The sequence below is a fragment of the Pezoporus flaviventris genome, unplaced genomic scaffold (assembly GCF_033815535.1).
Source record: "Pezoporus flaviventris isolate CSIRO_AGI_PZ_B2104156 unplaced genomic scaffold, CSIRO_AGI_Pfla_v1 ptg000213l, whole genome shotgun sequence".
Classification (NCBI taxonomy): Eukaryota; Metazoa; Chordata; class Aves; order Psittaciformes; family Psittacidae; genus Pezoporus; species Pezoporus flaviventris.
Window position 1 is genome coordinate 9,104,223 of NW_026892761.1, and position 21,405 is coordinate 9,125,627.

Here is a 21,405-nt window from a genome sequence, read left to right on the forward strand (position 1 = left end):
TTATTCTTTAAAACAAACAAACAGAAGCATTAACTTCATGGAAACATTTTCTCCTCTCATTCAAGCACAAACGTTTAAACTTTTCAGCAGAGCTGGAATGTTCTTGCCAAATATTTTAGAGGTGAAAAACAAAGAAACTTGTTTCACCTCAAAATTACAGCTTAAACCTGCTTTATAAATGTTTTTTTTTCTTTTTTTTCTGTGCAACAGTGTTGAAGAAAAGAGGAAGCCAGAGCTCCTAATGACACCATTGTGTAATGCGGGGTTTTGACCTAGTGCGATAGTGAGCATACCATGGGTGTTAATCAGCAGAAAGTGATGTGGGGAGACATGCTGAAGGTAAATCAAGAAAAAGGAATTGAGGGGAAAAAAGATGAGTAATTGAAGAGAGAACAGTTCATTTTTCAAATGGAAACAGGAAGAAAAGGCTGAAAGGACCAAAAGGGATAAAGTATCTCCTCTAAAGGAAACACACTGCAATTGTGTCATGTCTTAGAATAGGTTAATAGGTACATCAAGGAAGTAACTGAGATACAGGATAAAAAACACTCTGACATTAAGGGCTGGTATGATAAAAGGGCTTACACATCTTGCTCAGTGACCAAATGAGAGACTGCGCCTGGATCTGTAAAACTGAAAGAGAAAACAGGTACCTTTTGCACAGCCCAAATGAAAAGAGACAGAATGTTGAGAGTCAGCCCTATGTACAGAGGAGGCCAGCAGTAAAATAACCAACCTGGAAGATGCTGTGCTTCTGCTTTCCATTAAATTGACATTCTTTGGAGGCAGCGGTGCCTATAAGCAGAGCTGGGAATCACTGAAGAGCCAGGGCATAAAGGAGGAGTAGTCAGCCTGGTCCTTTTCACACCTGAAAGTGATAATTGTCTTACATGCACCTTTATTTTTAAAGAGACAGAGAACATTAGGGGCTCTATTGCAGGGATTGTTTAGATTTTGAGGATGAACAGAGCCCCCTCAGCGTGAATTCATTAAAGAAATTTGGCTCGATGGAGAAACCAAGAAGTACCAAAATAGAAACCCTTAGCAATTTAAAAGAGAACATTATTAAATCACATACATCACCTAAATATCACCTCTGCTTTCTAACATAAACCAAAATCCAGTATTTTAAAACAAAGGAGATCTCTGGGGCTTAAATGGACACCCTCCATTTCACATGATGGATTGTGTGACTGTGCCAACAAGTTCTGAATGAAACTGGAAAAACAACCAAACATGTTAGAAGGAAACCCTGTTTCAGGGGGTTCTGCCTTTTCTATTTCCCCAGTGAATATCTAGCACAGAAATTGATGGTATTGCAAATTTTGGCTATTTTTATTTTACCTAATTTCGATCCTGGTTTTAAGCAAGAAAAACACTGATGTACAACAGATGATGCTACAATGAAGTGGAACATCACCTGTGCGTTAAATGCAAGGGAAAACAAAGTAAAAGGATGGGAAGGTGTGACTAAAAGATGAATAATTTAAAATTAAAATTTAGGACAATCGATTGAGCCTGTGAAACTAAATTCAGGTCGAGAGTGACATCTAGTGATGCGCAGTACTCGGTCCTGGCCCTCACACAAATACCACCAGGTTTTGCTATGTTCTCACCCATAAATCCTTCTGACAGTACACAGCTTCATACACCTTAGGTTACACCTCTGTAAATTAATTCCTAAGCCTGTAAGCAGAAATAAGAAATTTCTACATAAAAAATTTATGCTCAACTATTCCTGTTGAACTGAGACTCTTATACCCAGAACCTGGTCCAGCCTGTCCTGGCGGCATCAAGGGAGAGGGCACTCCAGATCTGAGACAGCTGGAATGTATACATTTCATTTTGGTTTTGTTATTCACTTTAGAGCTGTGATTTTGAAATAGAACCCAAGGGAGGGAGGGAGGAGGAAAGGAGAGCTGAGAGGGATGAGGTGGCTTGGACAGGACTGTCAGCATGGCAGTATGTCCAACCAAGAGGGACACCTGAATTTCCCAGGACCATCAATGTGCAAGGAGGCATCAGAGTTGGACATCGGAAGCTCATCCCAGCCACTCTGGCTGGACACATGACAAAATTAAACATTTTCCATCTGGTTCACCAGAAATACCCTAAAAGAAATATTTTCCTGTGGAATGGGGGAGGGGGGGATGTTAATTTTTTTTTTTCAGGCAATTTGAGTTAATTTTGTAATTAACTCAATGTGCACAGTTTGAATGAATGGTGGGAGAATTGAGAAAAGGGAAAAAAACCTCAGTAGGAACTAGAAGATTGGATATAAGGAGGAAGTTCTTTACTGTGAGGGTGGTGAGGCACTGGAATGGGTTGCCCAGGGAAGCTGTGAATGCTCCATCCCTGGCGGTGTTCAAGCCCAGGTTGGACAGAGCCTTGGGTGACATGGTTTAGTGTGAGGTGTCTCTGCCCATGGCAGGGGGGTTGGAACTTGATGATCTTAAGGTCCTTTACAACCCTAACTATTCTATGGTTCTATTATTCTGTAATACATCTATCCATTAAAATGAAGGAGATGCACAGCACCCAACTGATGGAGAGGTCAGGCTTTGGCTTCTTTCATAAAAGCAAATGTCCTTCTTTCATTGTTCAATTCTTTCTACGATACATTGTACAAAGCATAGTGACAATTTGATATATAAATAAAGCAAATCAGTAATTAGTCACAGAGCTATTAGTTCTTCCTTTGTGAATTGGCAATGCACAAACTACTTAGTTGCTGAATTTTGAATAGCAAAATGTTTCCAGCAGTTTTCTGCCTTTGATAGTGTTTCATTGTCACCATCAAGAAAGGAAAAGGAAAACCCACAGGTCTCTCTCAAATTTCCTTTGAGCTTCCCACTGTGTGCAACAAACACTAACAGTCGAAATGTCAGAGCAGTGCTCCCAGTGCATCCCGGCAGTGGCTTGGTTCTTCTCAGTCTGACATCCCAGCTAGATGCTCAGCTCCGTGAGACCATGACACCAGTCCTAAAGCCTGCAAGAGAGGAGAGAAAAAGGGAGAGGAGAGCTGTCCCTGTCCCAGCAGCAGCCACTGCATGCATCCCTTTTGACTCCTGCAGCCCATGGCAGGGACAGAGGCAAAGAGACTTGCCTGATTTTGCCAGCTGAGCCAACCCTGACAAGGACATCTTTGTAAAACCATGAAGTAGCATAAAACCAAGCAACACTTGTGTGAACAGTTCCTCTCATGTTTAGCTGAAGTTCAGTAGCCTTTAGCCAGCAGTGCTCACACATGCTTGCCCCACAGCCTTTGTTTTAGAGTCAAGAAAGCTTTGCTGGTGCTGGTGATACTACACCCATTCATATTTTAGCTCATTTTTCAACTGATCACAACATATTAATGCAAAATTCTAGTCCTCTGTCACTGGTGATCTCACCTTGTTATTACTGATACTGCATCCAGTGACGCACCCTAAAACTAAACAAGTTAAAAGCCCACATTACTCAAAAATGACAGCTTTATATATTTACTCCTCTGTGACACAAGATGGCACCAGACACTTCCTGAATTTCAGGCTATCAAAAAAGTTACATCAAAACAGTTTAAAATTGAAGAGCCATAGATGCGGGTTTAAATGAGAAGTCAGAATACGATGGGCTCTGTAGGGACTGTGTCCAGGGTGTGCACCGGCTCATGGGAATGGCTGGGGCTCAGCAGCGGCAAGCAGTAAATGCTGAAGGTTTGAAATAACAAGAAATTGGCTGTGGAATCAAAGGGAGAAGTAAAGAAATCCTGGCTCTTGAACACCTCTGAGGGCAACAGTCAAGATCACACTTCTGAAAGCTGTGGAACACGGCTGCACCACCCGTGTAATGATGTGTAAAAGGGTAGGGAAGTCGGGGTCCTCTGTACTCCAGGATAACCTCTTTATCCTATAAGGAGCCCTATGACAAAAGGATGCCTCTTCTCCTGCAGCCTCCCTTTAGAACTTCAATCTTTGGATCAATCAAAACAAGTATTTTGGCTTTGACAAAAGCCAGTATTAAAAACATATGATGACAGGAGACTGCAGCTGCCTCCTCCCTGTCCCACCATTTCATTCTGGCCGCTGAGCCATGTACAGGGACACCTCAAATAGGTTCACCTCCTCTGTTTTCATTGTTGGTCAGCAAACGACAGGCAAAGAGTAAAGCAAGAGGCTTCCACAGAAAACCACTATGTCTCTGGTAAGTGATTGTTGTTGGCTGAAGCCATGCAGGCAGTTGTCCATCTGTGCTGAACACGCAGTTAATGCCATTGCAGGCTTCAGACAGGAGTGTTGCAAATATAACCACCAAGTGTTCACTAAAATCCTACGCCTTACACATGCAGTGGTATAATGTCAGGCTCAAGCAAGGCAGCTAATCACCCAAACTTCAGCAAGCACATTCGCAAGCCCAGCTTTTCTGGAGAGGGGGCTATTACCAGTCACTAAAATCAGCAAGCACAAGCCAGATTCCTAGATGCTGGCTTTAAAAATGACCAGTAAATCTGGTGCTCAGATGTGGAATTTCATTGTCATAAAACTTGCCTTTAGGCAGCCCCTTTTGGCACAGTCTCCGAAAGAAAACAGGCCTGCAGGCAGAGTCCTGGGCAGCAGCAGCAACAGAGAACTGAAATGGGCTGAATCAAGCCCCTGTCCTGCCAATTTTCCCTCCAGGAAGTATTCATCATTATCCTCCATTTTACAATGTAGGCAGCACTCAGCTGCACTCTCTTCTGCAATTTCAGCCATAGCTGTTATTTAGAAACCTTCGCCACCAATGTTTGCCAGTGGCAGGTTATTACTAAAAGCCTTTTGAAATTCCAGCCTTGGTGTCACTGAGTTATTCATCATCAGGCCATTTGCTGGGCAGTGGAAAGAGCAGGGGGGAGTCTGCAGAGCTTGGCCTTATTCAGTCACTGCTGCCCACTTAATACAGAAAATGAAGGAAGAGATTTCAAGAAAAATAGGTGCTCCACTATGGAGCAGAAAACACAAAGCTGAGACCCAGACTGAATTAGCTTCCTTCTCTGCTTTGCACAGAGTGAGAAGGAATAGAGAACTACCTCTGGAAAGAAAAGTGTCTTGTGGTTAAGATACAGGAATGAGGCACCCACCCGTGGCATTGAATCTCATATCTCCACTGCAAAGTGGCAAAAACAGTATTTCATTCCCATTCCTGCTCTGACATTTAATTAGCCAGTGAAAGAACAATAACCCACTGGTGTGTATTTCTCGCAGTGACAGATCTCTGGGCACCCTGTTAGCACATAGTCTCCCCAGATGATCCACACAAGCCTTTCAAGTTGGCATTGCTTGGACGAGGAAAGGCAGCATTGGCTCACATAAAGGAAACCCTTAGAAATAGTATGCCTATATATTGTTAATATTGTTAATAGCCCATGTCGGATGGCAAAATGGGCTATTCAGAAACACCTAACCATGCGTTATTATTAAATATGAAGAAAGAAGTGTAGATAACCTGGTGAACTTGAACTGAAGAAGAAAAGGAACAATAAATGCTATGAGACTGACTACTTGTCACTTCTGTTTTCTATAATAAGTAGAAAATTTCACGACCCATATTTTCTTTCCAAATTTATTTTGCTTTAAAAAAAAAATCAAGGAGATTTTGTTTCTAACAGAAAATATTCCATATTCACACTGCAGTTTAACATTGCTTGAAAAGAAACTGGCTCATATGGCAAATTCCAGAATCTAGAAAAGGAATCTCTCTAACCCTGATAAGCATTTAAGTCCTATTTTACTAGGGCAAAATCTCCAAGCACAGCAACATGCAGTTGATTGACAAGGGCCTTTTCTGTTGTTTCTAGTTACCCCTAAACTATAAGAGGTGTTTGCCTCACTCTGCTCTAGAAATTAGTTACAAAAGCAATGGAAATAAAGCACTACAGCTGACTTTTTTTTGCAACCACAGGACAGTACCTTTCAAACACAAAAAGAATACAACAGAAAAATTTTGGATCAAATTAACAAGGCAAAAGGTAGACCTAACTCATAATTAACATTAAAGGATAGGTTCTGATGTTCTTATCACTGCCTTTGAGAGAGAAGCAGTCTTACTGGAATGTTCTTCCATGGCTAGAAAGAGGAAACAACCGATCCGATGGACTTCCCCACTGTTTTCAGGAAAACCCCATGTGCTGAAGTGGGAACCACCAACCAAGTAAATACCTGTGGGACTTTTTTCCCCCACTTTTGGCTTAGCCAGCCAAGAATGTTTCTTTTGCAGTCTTCAAAGGGAACCACACACAGATGGGCAGACACACAAGTAGACATCATTTTAAACAGCCTGAAAATGGTACTGCTTCATGTGTAGGAGTGGCTGGTGACAGGCACAGCATACAGTCCATCTCTAGCATGTAAGGAGTGGCAGCATCAAGGGGAAAAAGCTTCAATTTTCCGGTTGTGGGAGTTTTTTCCTGTCCTTCTTGTATGAGTGTTTTGTCTGCAAGGAAGCAGCACCAGACTCCAAGTGCAGCAACAAGCTAAGGTGCTCTGAGCATTAGCGGAACAATCTGAGCCAGTATCCACTCACCCACAGCACCTAACACTCAGTAAAATCATCTTTAAAGCTTGCTGGTCTCCAAAGTCTTGCAGTTACCTACAGTGCCAGGAATGAGCTCAGGCAGCAACATTAGGTTATTAGGCTTTAAAAAGGCCAAATGCACCCACTGCTTTGCCCTGGCACTGCAGGGCAGCATGATTTATGAAGACAAGAGCTTCCAGGGAGATAAGGAAGATATTCCAGGGATTCTTGGCACTGATGAAGCTGAATAGCAGAATGCAGCTGGCTTAATCACGTCTGCTTGTCTTTTCACTCTGTAAATGAGAGGACAAAACTGATACTGTGCATTATTATTCTAAAGCCCTTAAAATCCTCTGAATATGACAAAGCACCTGCAGGTGCTGGTAAGTGGTTTGCAATCAGGTCTGCTTTGTCTCCTTTTACTGTTGGATGAGAAGAAAAACTGTACATAATGTGCAAAAGTTAGGTCTGTTCAAATTAACCTGTTAACTGGCTGAAATTATAGAAACACTCATCTGAAAGCCACCTCATCACAGTTACTATTGAATGTTCCTTTTCCTCACAAAGGTTGGCAGGCTGTCTCTTTATTTGCAGTCCTGGGGCTTTTTGCTCCAGCCAGGGTTGAAAGAATATTCAGTAGGTCACATCCTAAATGGTACAAACTGCTCATGCCCCTGCCTTCAGCAGGGATTCAGTGGTTGTGCCAGGTGAGGACCTACTCTTCCATTTGAAGACTCTTTTCCAGTAATCTGGAACAGACATATGCACCTTCCACTGACCTCAGCTGATGTCAGATTAGCTATGGACACAATAATGACGTGTATGAACTACAGCTTCTTAAAAGAACACTCTTCTGTCCAATATTGCATCTGATCTCTAGTATCACAAGCGATTCTGCAGTCTGTGAATTGGACAGTGCTAAAAGTGCTCTCAGAAAGACATTCAAGAAAAACACAGCATTTTAGCATACAGCGCTTAATCATCTGAATCAATCAACCATGAATTGCCCAGATGATGAATTCAAGGGCATGTTTGCAGGTATTTCCAAATCAAAGCCTATAATGGGTACCCCAGAAATGTGTGCAGAATTCAAAACCAGTGTATTTTGCATTGTTAAGATAAAGTATTTATCTGCTCAAAAACTGAGGAGAGGTTTCCAAGAGCATCTCACTCACTGTTTCAGCTATTTGGAACCACAGGACAGTAGTAATTACCTGCTGCACAGGCACAACCAACTGTTCACTATTCTCTAACTTCAGTTAGAGATTTTCAGTTTTGTCTGGCACAAACTATTGTTGAGAAGACCGAAAATAAAGCAAACTTATAGGCATTTATCAGCCATTATCATGGCACGTGTTAAACAAGGTTTTTCATTCAACAATACCACAAGGGAATTCTCTCTAGAAAACTCTACTATCTACATTTACCGGTAGATGTTACTCTCTTTGTACCTTTCCCTGAAGATTAAATAGTTCAAGTAGTAAAGAAACAACTGAGCAATAATATTTAAAACAAACAAACAAACCCTTACAATATTAACTGCTGTGTAAAACATGGCTGAAGTTTGCACCAGTGAAAATGGTTCATTTCTGCTGGCAGTTAAACCAGCTAAATTTTTGACTTCATCACAGCCAAAATTCATTAATTGTGCTTTTGTGCTTGTTCTTTTTTCTTAGAAAAAGAGTTATTTTAGGGTAAAATGATGAGAAAAAGAACATGACTGAAAGCCTCCTTCGTAAGTGACATCTAGATATACTTAATTCCCACCTTTTACCCATTTCATCTTTGTGTTTGGGGTGGATTGCCCTCACATTTTAGAAAGGGCTACTTATGATCCTTCTAAGGACACGTCTGCTTGAAGTGAAATATATGTAACACTCATGAGCAATATAACAACTTCATGGATTAAATAACAATTTAAGTTTGCAAGCCTCCAATAGGGAAGGACAGCCACTGGCAGAAAAACAAAACTGATGGCAAGTGTGTACTAGAGAATACTGTCAAGGAAATGGTCTGCTAGTTCAGAAAGCTTTCTGCTGCCCTGAATTTGAATACAAATCTCTGACAAATCAAGGCTTAAAGTGGTGATACATGAAAACATGCATCTGAAGATAAACTGTCTCATCTTTTGGGGCAAAGAAAGGAATGGAAAATTACACATGCTGAGCCAGAGCTCCAATCTGTAGAATACAAAACAAGGGTTCCTCTGTAACCCTTCCAAAAGGAGGTAGCCACTGCTAAACATTGTCAAATCTGGTCACAGGTATAGAGTGTAGTGAGGAGAGTGTACCTGTAGTACCAGCTGGTCAAGTAGGCACAAATTGCTCTATCAGCCAAACCTGAGATATGTGGAGGCTCTGATGCAGAAATCTTCAGTATGTAGAAATCTTCAGGGTGGAAACACTGGTGCTGATTCAGTTCAAATGCCTCCACAGTCAGGGAGATCATTTCATAATGAAATTCAATGTTAATTTTTGCAATCTGGCCTGCATGCTTCTAAAACTTTTAATTCTTACGGGGGTTTATATTCTTGTTTACAGAAGCACAGAAGGAAGCTTCCCCTCAGTAAAAATTGTCTTAGGCCACACTTGTTTAAATAATTGGGTTTAGCTGTGCCATCCTACCCAAGTGCTGGTATTTGTATACAGAACCAATACAAGATTTGAACTCTATGTGCATTCAAAAGAGTTCTATTGCTCAGGTAAGCCAGACCCTGAAGACTACCTCCACAATCCACCTCCAGTAAATCACTGGAGGTTGAAGAGTACTGCTGTATTCAGAATCAAAGCATAGGAGGTTAAGTTCTCATCGTGAAACACAACTTAAAACAAGCATAAAATCACCCTTGCCTTTATAAAGGTTTGGGGGTGTGAAGATTCATCATAAGAAAATATATTAACAAAAAAAAAAAAAATCAGGAAAAAAGAAGGGTAATTCTGGAAGCCAAAACCACAAATATTTCTTACCACCTATTTGATCATTACAAAATAGGATAGCCTGATGGAACCAAAGTCACATCAAATTGGTGAAACACAGATTCCTCTCCATCTATGAGGAACAATACAGTTCAGGGATTTTGGGCTGGAAGCTGAAAGAATAAAACACGAGGAGGTAATATAGTCATCAACGACAGCTGATACAGCAAGGGACTGAACACAGTGCTGCAAGAGATGTTTTCCCTTCCCATGTACTTATTCTCCCCTGACCTGTGGCCCCAGCTGCTGTCTGACATGAACATGGTATCAGAAACAGAGAATAGATGAGAGTTGCATAGCAACGACAGGGACAGAAACCATTCAGCACACGACAAGATTAAAAAACAATGTCAATAATTTCAGCAGTAAGTTTCTTTTTTAAGTCCCGTGAATAAACATGAACACAGCAGAAAGCTGACACTGCTCCCTGGGTGTCAAATAAACATACTCTCACACCACTTGCAGAGAAGGCTATAAAATGTAACATTAATCAGGGACTGCAAAGCCCAAAACAAGAGGTGAGAAGGGTACTTTACTCACCAACTTAAGAAAGATGACAACACTTGCTGAACATCCATGGAGTGGCGATGAAGCATTCAGATGTGCTGTGTGCTTGCTGGCTCACCAGCAAAGCCCAAAGATCCAAAACCTTGACCAGTCCCACTCAACCTGCATGACTTCCATCATGGACCAAACATTACTTAGCAACAACTGAAAACATTGATATTATCAGCACTGCTCCCAGGCTAGAAGTCAAAACACAGCACTGCACCAGCTACCACGAAGGAGAAAAATTGACTGCTACTGCTAAACCCAGGATAACCTCCTCTGAATAACAGTCCTGAGCACAGCCCAGGCAGCAGTTTGTTTTCCCCTTAAGGACTTGGGTATAAGAGATGGAAACAGCTATGCACAAGGCAAAATTTGGGATGTACACACAGTCACCTCATATCTCTAACTTCCAACTTTCTCTTCACCTGGTTTTGGTGGAGGGAAGACCTAAACCAAGTGTTATTTCATTTTATATGCCCTTGGTTACAACAATTGCCATCGTTCTGCCCCCTATCCAAAAGAATTGGACTTCACTCTCCAGGAGACTGAGGATGTGAATGTCTATCATCATTTAATAAGTTGCCACTCCTCAGATGTAACATAGCAATTGCCACGATGCAAATCAACTGCGCCACTGCGGTGGATGTTAGAGCAACCTGTCTAGTTTGTACTGCAACAGGCACTATCAGTAACCCTACCTGGAAATGAAGCAGGAACTGGCGCTGAGAGGCAGCAACTTATTCTACACTACTACAGAAGTTCAGGTCATGTAGGTTTTCAATGCTGAGCAGAGAAATCCTTTCATACCCTTTGAAAATAACACCTAGCATGTTGCTGTCTTTTGTGGGAACACAGCTTCTTCCCATTTTTGCAAAGACCTTAGAGTCAGTTTGAGCTTGCAATCAGATATGAGGTTTTAGCCCACTATTTTTAGCACTTAATGGCAAAGCTAACAGTGCCATTAATCCACTTTGGGATATAATGTTCAATTTCCACTTCAAATTGCATCTCAGTGCAAATGGTGGCTCGATTTCTGCTGCCAGATACATTCAAAAATTCATGATGCAACATATTTAATGCTTCTTATACTCAGATTCAGCTGAAAGGCAGGGAGATCTGTAGCAGTCTTTTGAAACTGTGTGGCAACAAAGGATGGAGAATTCTGAAGCCCTTATTTAGGAGATTAATGCAGTATACGGCTGAGACTAGTCAGATGGGAAGACGGGACTGAAATGTAAATGGCAAAGCACTCCTATGAGCTGATAAACATGTGGGTGCCTAAAACACAGTGCCCCTCCACCAGCAGGCAACTCGGAGCCAAACCCAGAGAATGCTATTCCTCCAGAGTGAGCTCTCCTCCATGAATGGGAGCTCTGCCTCTGGGCCTGTCCTCACCCTGAGAGGATACAACCTCCACCTACCACTTCAAAGGACAGAGCTGGCAGGGAGGGACATGTGCTCAGCCTTTGCAAACACTGGCTCCTCCTCAGCTGGAAAGACAACATTTACAAGGCAGTGATAGTCATTATGTCTTGAAATCACTACCTGGAGTGTACTCAGTCAGCTCAAGAAAGCTGGCATGAGGCAGCTCACTGCACGGGAGAGACACAGATTGTCATTTTAAGCTATCTGCTTTAAAGTACATCACTATGAATTGCGGGAGAGACTGAGAGATGAACTAAGATCTTTAGAACATTAAACAGACAACTTGATGAGCAAGTCCCTAGCTATTTTTTTCCTCATTAAAATTACAGCACTGGATGTTGTCCTTGCAAAGCTACCATCCAGAGTTTGCATTTGAGTTTTGTTGCCTCTTGATATTGACTTGTGCGTCAATAATTTGTGATAATAATTTGTGCTCAAAATAAATCTGGAAAATATTTGTGACTTTTTGAGCTAAGAAACCTGTTATAGAAACCCCACACATCAGTACACATTGATTTTATGGCTTTGATTCTAAAGTACTTCTGCAAAAACATGAGTCATGAAGGATACAGAAACGAGCAAGCACTTTCAAAACTAAAAATCAAAGAAAATTCACTACAGATACATAGTCTGAGTGAATAATGTGCAAGAAAAAACTAGCTTATGCTTGCCTGTCGATACATGATAACTGAAAACATCTCTGGTTCTGCACAGGCTTCAAATCAGTGCAATTCCAGTAAAGATCAGTTGTGGCAGGCTCCTGTGAGAAAGAGCAGCTGCTAGGGAGAAGGATTACCTTTAAAAGAATAAATAAAGGAAAGGGCACATGGAAATTTGTTTCATTTCTCCAGCAGAGATTTCCAGCTGGGCAGCAATTCTAGTACAGGTGCTCAAGGTTACATTCACTGGAGACAGACGCAGCAACCCAGTAACATGGTGGGTCAGACCAGCTCATCCCACAGCTCTGTGCCCACATGAACTGCCCAGGAAGGTTACTAGAAGGATCTTTGTTAAAACAAGTCTGATATTGGAGCAGTCCCACAGACCCTTAGAAATAAAGGACTTTTCAGAGCTTTAAGGGGTAATGTCAAAGCTCAAGAGCAGTTAGTTCAGAAGGCTTCAGGCTGTTGCAGGTGCTACCAAGGAAACCAGACCAACATTAAGAGTCCATTCTCATGAGCTGGGTGACAGGATTTAAAACAATAATAAAATTAGAAAAGAAGTTTAACTCTGGCAATTGAACTTGAAGAACTCTGCCCCTGAGGCCAGCGCGGCCAGAGATGGTTTGGAAGTTGAATTCAGCTACAAATTAACTTCCATGTAACTGGTCTAATAACCAGCTGAGGCTCTGGCTCTCCTGGGATGACCCTTCTCTGCCAGTGCATCTCACACTGGGCAGACAGGGAGAACAGGAGGAAGAGGGGGATCAACTTTCCAGAGCTGGTTAAGGCTTTAGGCTGCCTGACATCATTCGGCAGAGCTGGAGACTCCTGGCACAGGATGCAGAGACACACCTGCACTTTGTTTCACTTGTGCGCAAGGAATTTAAGAACCAAACAAAACCCAAAGCATTTGTGGGTAAGAAATGAAATCCCTGCGAGCTCATCTCTGATAAAACCAGTATTACCTAGCTGATGACAGCCTTCAGAGCATCACAGCAACTGGGCATATTATTGCATAGGCAGTCAATCTGTGCTACAGCTCGCCTTCAGGTTGTCTTTGGTCATAGGGTCAAAGCCCGAGTGAGCCTGGGACAGCCTTAAAGGGAGGACTTCTCTGGGCTCAGCTCGGTGCTCTGCCAGCGCATTCGAACCAGGCAAAGAGAAGCTCTGGCTCCGGGCAGGAGAGAAGCCATGGGATAGAGGCCAGGACAGTGTGCGGGCACCCCGGACACACAGCACCCTCAGCTGCCCACAACAGCCATAAAGTTCTGCATGAAAATCCCGTTCTTCGGGAGAATTTTAAGGCAAACCCCATCCTATTCGGTATCTGCAGGGGGCGCCAGACAGTTTCGGATCCGCTGGCAGAGCCAGCGGTGGAGATGCTGTACCTGGTGCTTGCAGCTGTCAGTCAGAAAGGTGCTTGCTCTCTAATGGCCAATGCTCTGCACGGAGGATTAAGTAGGAGTTGTTTTTTCCTTTCATGCACTATAAATCCCTTCGTTCTCTTTCCCTTTCTTGCCACTGAAATAGCAGGAGATACTTTGCTGAGCTGCAGCACACTGACAGGAAACCTGCACTGGCCCCAGCAGACGATACCAGATCAGAAAACTCCCCTTGCTTTTAATCATCAGGAGAGCTAGAACCAGCAATGTGCTGCTGATGATTCTTCCCTTCAGAGAAAACTCTTTGATGCCTGCAAGATTTGAAGCTTACTTTCTTATAAAGGAGAAGAGCGGCCTGGGACTGACACAAAACTCACTCTGAATGCAGATTTCTGTGTTTCTACTTGTAGAAGTGACTAAAGACAAGTCCTGCGTGACTCCATCCCACGTGCACAGCAACAACTTGAAAGGATTTCTTTTCTTTTTTCTCCTTCCCCACCCCTCTTTTTTCTTCTTTTTTTTCCACCTGTGCTCTGTCAGGTCCACAATCACCTCTGAATTCCACTCCTTTGCTGACAATGAATGCCACACACTTTGCATTTTCATTTCAGCCTGTGCTGCTTAATGTCACTGAAGACTTCAATGACTCAATACTGAACAACAGAAGCAGTGATGGATTTTGTGAGCAGGTCTTCATAAAAGCCGAGGTCTTCTTGACTTTAGGAATCATCAGCCTCCTGGAAAACATCCTTGTAATTCTTGCAGTGCTGAAGAATGGAAACCTTCATTCTCCCATGTATTTCTTCCTTTGTAGCTTGGCTGTTGCAGATATGTTAGTGAGCATGTCAAATGCCTTGGAGACCATCATGATCGCAATCCTGAGCAACGGCTACTTGATCATTGATGACCACTTTATTCAGCATATGGACAATGTTTTTGACTCAATGATTTGTATTTCTTTGGTAGCCTCAATTTGCAACCTCTTGATTATAGCAATTGACAGGTACATAACTATTTTCTATGCTCTCCGTTACCACAGCATCATGACTGTGAAGAAAGCTTTAACCCTGATTGTGGTCATTTGGATTGCTTGTATCATCTGTGGCATCATTTTCATTGCCTATTCAGAAAGCAAAACTGTCATTGTCTGTCTCATCACCATGTTCTTTACCATGCTCTTTCTCATGGCCTCCCTTTATGTCCACATGTTCTTGTTTGCACGCCTGCACGTTAAGCGGATTGCAGCCCTCCCTGTGGATGGGGTGCCCTACCAGCGTACCTGCATGAAGGGAGCCATCACCATCACTATATTACTTGGTGTCTTCATTGTTTGCTGGGCACCTTTCTTCCTTCACCTCATTCTCATAATTTCTTGCCCAATGAATCCATACTGTGTCTGCTACACTTCACATTTCAATACCTATCTTGTCTTGATAATGTGCAACTCAGTAATTGATCCACTCATTTATGCTTTCCGAAGCCTGGAGATGAGAAAGACTTTCAAAGAAATAGTGTGTTGCTGTTATGGCATGAGTGTGGGACAGTGCATGCTGTAAATATCCAGCTCTGTGTTGAGAATAGAGAAAGGATACACACAATAAGGGCATGAATATACATATGTATCTAGATATCTATATACATAGATAGCTCCAGATTAAAAGCACTGCTTGAAGGAAAAGCATAGGAAAAAGGAAAACAAAAACAAACAACTAAATACATTGATTCATACTTTTCAAAATGAAAGCCAGATTCAACTGAAGTATTTGAAACTATTTAAATAGTTCTAACAGAAAACAATCCAGAGTGGCTTACAAAATAGCTTAAGAAACTTGCTGGAAAAAATGAACCCTGAAAGGGAATAGTACCTTACAGAGATTGAAATCATTTTCTCTCTGCTCTTCCCTTGTACCTGTAGCTTTATCTCTGGGCTACTATCAACAGGTCAGTGTTTTCTAAAAGATTCCATAAGTAGCCTCTATGGAAAGCTATTCACTTGCAAGACAAATCAAAACACCAACAGGTAACAGCATTGCTTTACACTTGCTTCCATGCCTCTACCTTTTATTAAAAGAATAGATTGACATTAATCCTGCTTCCTACAAAGCAACCTGAGTAAATTTTTGAAGGTGAAAGTGAACATCCCTCTTGTATTGAAGTATGTTTTCAGTAGAAATCAGTTAAGTGAAAAGGAACAGCTCATGTATCAGTGAGAGTGTGACTGAAACAGCTGCCTGATGGATGTGTCTCGTATGAAGAGGGCATTCACATTATTGTGACACAGGAGTATCCCATCCTCAACTTGTTATTTTTTTTTTAACTGGGATGCACCGATCCATGTAGTATTTGGCATGTTAATAAAATGAAGTCACAAATCTTTTGATAAATTATCACCAAAGAGACCCATCCCTAGGAAACTTTGAAGGCTACACAGATCTGAACATAAGGAACAGCTAAAAACAAAATGGTTGTAATATAGCTTTGTGTAAAAGCTGCAGGGAGGTATCCATTTGGTTAAGTCAGGTATGTGGAAGAAATAAGATGTATATGGCAGATACATCTGTGCATTCAGAGACGCATGTCACTGGTCAGTCTCTTTTTACTTCAAGTGCTTTACTCTGAGTTCAGTAGATGGACAGTCCTGCATTGGAAACAGGAAAGCAGCATGCTCTTTGCAACCATTTTCAAACCATGTGTGCAAGTTGGTAGCATGTAAAGCATGCAACTTCAGCTGCAGTAATTTAGTCTTTGCCTCTGCTTTTTATAGGAATAAACCATGTAAGTGGCCTTCAAATAGCATAATGTATTGTAACTGAGCAAAGGCTGATGTGATTTGTATATAATACAACATATATGCAGTATTATAGACGGTGCCAGGCTAAGAAAACTCTATGCCTTTCTGAAGTTACTTAGCACCTTTCTGGTGTCTCACTTTTAGGAGGTGCAGTAACCTGAAGCCTTTGGGGTTGTTTAATGCTTTCTAACACCTAAAGGATCTCATTTGACTAAAAATTTGGTTTGGGTTTTTTCCCATTTGAGTGAAGTTGCTAGTTTGTTGTTATCTGTGGGGGTCCCCTCTGTCAGTTGAGGAACTCCAGACCAGATCCTCCCAATTACTCTGCCTCCAAGTTCTGCATTCACACACTAGCCCTGGTACAACCCAGGCTGAAGGTTTTTCACTGCTGCTGGCTCTGGCACCCAGTTCTGTCTGTAAGGAAGATATCTCCCACAGTTTGCAGATAACTGGCCCATATTTTATTTCTTCATTCTCAGCATCCCACAACCTACATAAGGAGCAACCCAACTTCCCAGTCCAATGGGGTGTATAATATTCATGCAGCCAAGAGCCACCTTTTTCTGCGCTCTAGCCATACTGCCCATCAGCACAAACCTGCCTCATGCTCCCTATCTCCCTTGCCCTCTGATCACACCCTAAATTTCCTACTAGAGTTCTCATTTCCTCCCAGACTTCCACCTTCCCAAGACTCCCAATGTTCCAACGCTTACCTAATCTCATAACCCTTAATTTTAGAAAGGCTAAAGTAAAAAACCCACCAAGGTCCCTCTGGAGCATGTGGCAGAACAGGCAGACATGAAAATTCTCCCATGTTTCAGGTAGAGACTGGAGAAAACACGAGCAAATGGCAAACCCGAGTGCTTTCAGCCTTATCTGCATATTTACAGCTTGGCAGTACCAAGATCTGTTCTGTTAGCTCAGCCTGTCTTACTTCTGCAGCACCTGATGTGGTGTGTTAAGATGAACTGAAACAAATCGGCATAGGAAACCACACAACAGGCCCACATTATTCATACAGACTGTACCTACTTGTTGTACAAAAGCTCTACCTGTTGTCAGTGTTCCATACCTTTATATTCTGGAACATGGCTTACCATGATATTCTGCCTCAGGTTATTGTGTATTTAGCTTTAATTGCACCTGATGTTTTACTTATTTATCACTTTAAAAGAAATTTTAGATTACACTGATTCATATTGTGCTTTGCCTTTAAGAAAAACATATATCTGTTGAATAAAACAATCTGAAGACATCACTGAGAATCATGTTTGTGTCTATCAGAGCTCTATGCCGTGTCAAACCACAGTCCTGGTGGTCTGGTTCACAAAACTAAACATCTAACAGGGGGCAAAAACCCCCTAATTCTGCAGGAGTGCACTCTAAGGAAATACCACTGCAGTCAGTTGCTGTGGGACAGATCTTAACACTTCACTGGGAAGAGAGTACTGGAACTGGCATTCAGCCATCCTCAGTCCTCAGGGACAGGGCTGAGACTCAAAGAGACATAGAAGGACTGAGAAATCAGCAGAAGCGTGTCCCATCCATCCATTCCCCCACCCCCCCAAAGTATAATTTCCCAGCAGCACACTCTATAGGCATGTGTATAGAGCAGAGCAAAGATATCACAGCAATATACACTACTACAGTCCTTACCAGATGCTGGCACCCAAGAGCAACATTTCTATCTGCTGAGAATCGGCCCTGTTTATAATTGCAGTGAAATGTGAACAATTTGTCATTATTAAGCTAATATATAATCTGTTTCTAGGAAAAAAATGTTTCTTCCTAGGTAAGAGTGCTGGGCTGAACAAGATATTTTCAGTTTCCCTTAGCATGGGAAATGGCAGACTGAGATAACACACTTTTCATTTAAAGGTGTCATTTATATAGGTTTATTGATTCAGTATTTCTGCAAGAAAACCAGGCAGTTCATGAGCACTGCAAGACTACCATTTGCTCAAAGACTTGTTAGAAAATACTGCTCTGTTCAGACAAATATTTGTATTTGCAGGAGCATGCATTATCCTGCTAAGTCAACTCAACCCAGCAAATCTGCAAATTGCAGCCAGATTTGCTTCTTTCATACAATATTCAGCACTATGCATGCAATTTTCCCATCAGTAAGTGTCTAAATATTTTATAATTGAAAACATTTGACCTAATGGATAAACAGCAAAATCTAGGCACAGAATTCTGCAGTCAACCAAGGTCATCAGTAGGGCAGTTAGTACAAATACCTTCATTACCTCTTCACAGCTATAAGATGCTTCCATTTGTTGAAGCCTGGACCAGGACAAGGGCTAGATGCTTGGTTTGGTACCTATACCTAAACCATTACAGTGATTTTGAAGCTCACTCACAAATAAATACAGCTTCACAAAATATACTGGAAACCCATTTGCTAGGCAACCCATCCCAATCAATGTTGCACACCTCTGAGACAGTATGATAGAAATCTGGTAGCCTGGGCACTGGGATATGCAGCATGGGTACAGCAGATGCAATAATTACAGAACAGCTTGTTCCTTCCTGCCTCCACCATCCAAATGCAGAGGTAAGCTGCACTCAGACCAACTGATACAATTTGATCCCTTCTGAATAAGGTGTGGAAATCTGGACAACATTCAGTGGGCTACAGGGTGCAGGGCAGAGACAGGCGGGCTGAGCTGCAGATACCACCGGGAATGTTGGTACCAAGTCACAACAGGGCTCTGTGGTGTTCCCTGCTCGGAAGAGCTCCGAGTTCAGGTATGGACCTGGCTTTTTATCACAACTATATCACAATGCCTATGTTCAGTAGGTTTCCAGCAGGAAGGAAAAAGAATAGTTTTCAAAGAACACTATGAAGACTAATAAAAACATCTTTGCCCATATATATCTTTGAAGAACATTCAAATGATGCTGTTCTGTTTGGTTGTGAAGGTTAAAACTTAAAAGGTTAAAATACAGCCTTGTTTATAAACAATTCAATCAATAACATACTGGACAAAGTCATTGAAGAAGGAAGATAAAGCAGGTTCTTACTGCCAGAGCTACACATGAAGCCCATTTGCACTGGTGAAGCTAACTACAGCACAAGAAGCACAGCATCACAGCTGCACATTTCATTGTGCTCTTCCCTAGGCTGCCACATAACAGGGTCACAGCTCAAGTCAGGCTTTACACTGATGAATGAAAATAAGCTCCATCAGATCTGTTTCAAAGAGTTAAACATAGCTTTTGATGTTTTAAATTGCCCTAGAAAACATGTATTTTTTTATTCTTCCTGCTTAAAAATAATTATTTCATTTTTTTCAGAAATAACAGGCATAGGGAAGCTTGCTCCTAATCCACTTTTCATAATCATCCACAACCTTAACATCACCACAGTCATTACATATTTCATACGCAATTTCAATCGTAGCACAAGAACTATGCTCATTCATCACACTCATAACATACACCTCTTAAAGTCAACCTAAAAATCACTGAGTAAGGTACCAACACAGGACCTTACTGCTGGCACCAGTGCTGACTGGAGTAAAAGGCATATTTCTATCACACTCACTGCTTCAGCACTATGCAGAGTATCCCTAAACCTGCCTGATATGGGGAGGTTTCTGTATCATAGATGAATTAGAAAAGTCTCAGAAAGCAGAAAAACTGGAATGCAGTAAATTTGATGGTTTTGCAGTGCTGCATTGGTCAATGGGGCAGAAATCCAGAAGCATGTACTTAATCAGGAAGACTTGAACCAGGACAATTATGTAATATTCACATCATTCTGACACTGGTGACAAAAGTAGATCTAATCATTATTCTTACACCTTTAAATGACCGAGCACAAGAAGAAGACACACTTCCTTGTTCTGGGATGGAAATCTATTTACTATCTGCTGTTTTTGCATTCATAGCGTCACAGTTAAGTATCTACCCTAAGCAGTTATGAATTTCCAAGGTCTTTGTGTCTTGCTTTACGTGTCTTATTTCTTTGTTTATAAAAAAAACACACAGCTATTCCTCTCTTATGATTACAAACACAGCAGCATTGCTGGATTGATATTTACTTTAAAAAAAAAAAAATCTATAAATCCATGCATTTACTGCTCAGATTGTCTCCATTAGTAATGACCAGTCACTATTCACCTTGAAGCCTAAGTGATACAAGTTTGGTTTGTTCTATATCTATTATTGACTCAAGATCAGAAATATATATATTAGAAAAAAAAAAAACAACAAAGAGAACAGTCCTCATCCGCTGTAATGGGTACAATAAGCAGCACAACACTTTCAACACATTACTGATATAATCACTACAATTGTAAGGACACACACTGGAGGCAAGCTGCAACTCAACTACAAACCCAAAGGACAAACATGATGAACTCAAGACTACTCTATATTAACATATAAATAATCATAAACATGTATTAATTGATGTAACAACAAATATAGTTTAAATAGGATGAAGGCTTGCTTTTTTAAAAATAAATACTCATACACTGTTTCAGGAACACTTCTAGCTATTCAAATTCACTAACTTACCTTGAATTAACATTTAAGCACAGATAAACCTACAGACATGGCAGGAAATAACCATTTCTTCAGACTTGCATATTTGCACAGGTACAAGAAACTATGGGTGAGACAAAACAACTACAGACCTTTCACCACATGCACCTGCTATTACACGCGTTCAAATTTAGGTTTGCCCACTCAACACAAGCCCATTTTGTACAAGCAGTTGGGTAGCAATTGCAGTGCCTCTTCATCTTCAAAAACCATGCTACTGAACCAACCTACCCCAAAGGGGCCATTATATTGAGTGAGTTGATAATCAAAGCAGTGAAAAGGTGCAGCTGGGAGAATCACTCTAAGCAGCTATTTCCTGTGATGAGAAAAAGCAGTGAGGACCTATTAACACTCATTTCATTAGGGGTTCATATCACACCTTCATGGAGTTTTGCATGAGTGTTGGTGTTTATGACTTAAAGCTGTTGAGAGCATGCTGAGAAAAGCATCCAAGTGCGATTCAGAATAACTGCATTAAGAAATGGATTACTTCCTCTGCCATTAGCATGCAGCTGTGAAGGTCATCTCAGGACTTC

General features: G+C 41.5%; 2 protein-coding genes across 4 annotated transcripts in view; one reads left to right on the top strand and one right to left on the bottom strand.

The window, feature by feature from the left end:
• Positions 1-825, bottom strand: part of LOC133262441 (formin-H-like) — a 46,429-nt gene extending 45,604 nt beyond the window's left edge. Inside the window, exon 1 of one of the 3 annotated variants that reach the window (XM_061441635.1) lies at positions 737-825. The gene's annotated coding sequence lies outside the window, so the exon portion shown is untranslated. The remainder of the gene's footprint in view (positions 1-736) is intronic. The other 2 variants (XM_061441637.1, XM_061441636.1) reach the window with 2 other exon arrangements.
• Positions 826-14,085: 13,260 nt separating this feature from the next.
• Positions 14,086-15,106, top strand: MC3R (melanocortin 3 receptor). Its single transcript, XM_061441640.1, has one exon. The coding sequence runs from the start codon at positions 14,103-14,105 to the stop codon at positions 15,078-15,080; it is 978 nt and encodes a 325-aa protein (XP_061297624.1). The 5' UTR covers positions 14,086-14,102; the 3' UTR covers positions 15,081-15,106.
• The last annotated feature ends 6,299 nt before the right edge of the window (positions 15,107-21,405 follow it).

Excerpts from the sequence above, each read along its gene's own strand:
- MC3R (XM_061441640.1), top strand. The coding sequence starts at position 14,103 with ATGAATGCCACACACTTTGCATTTTCATTTCAGCCTGTGCTGCTTAAT.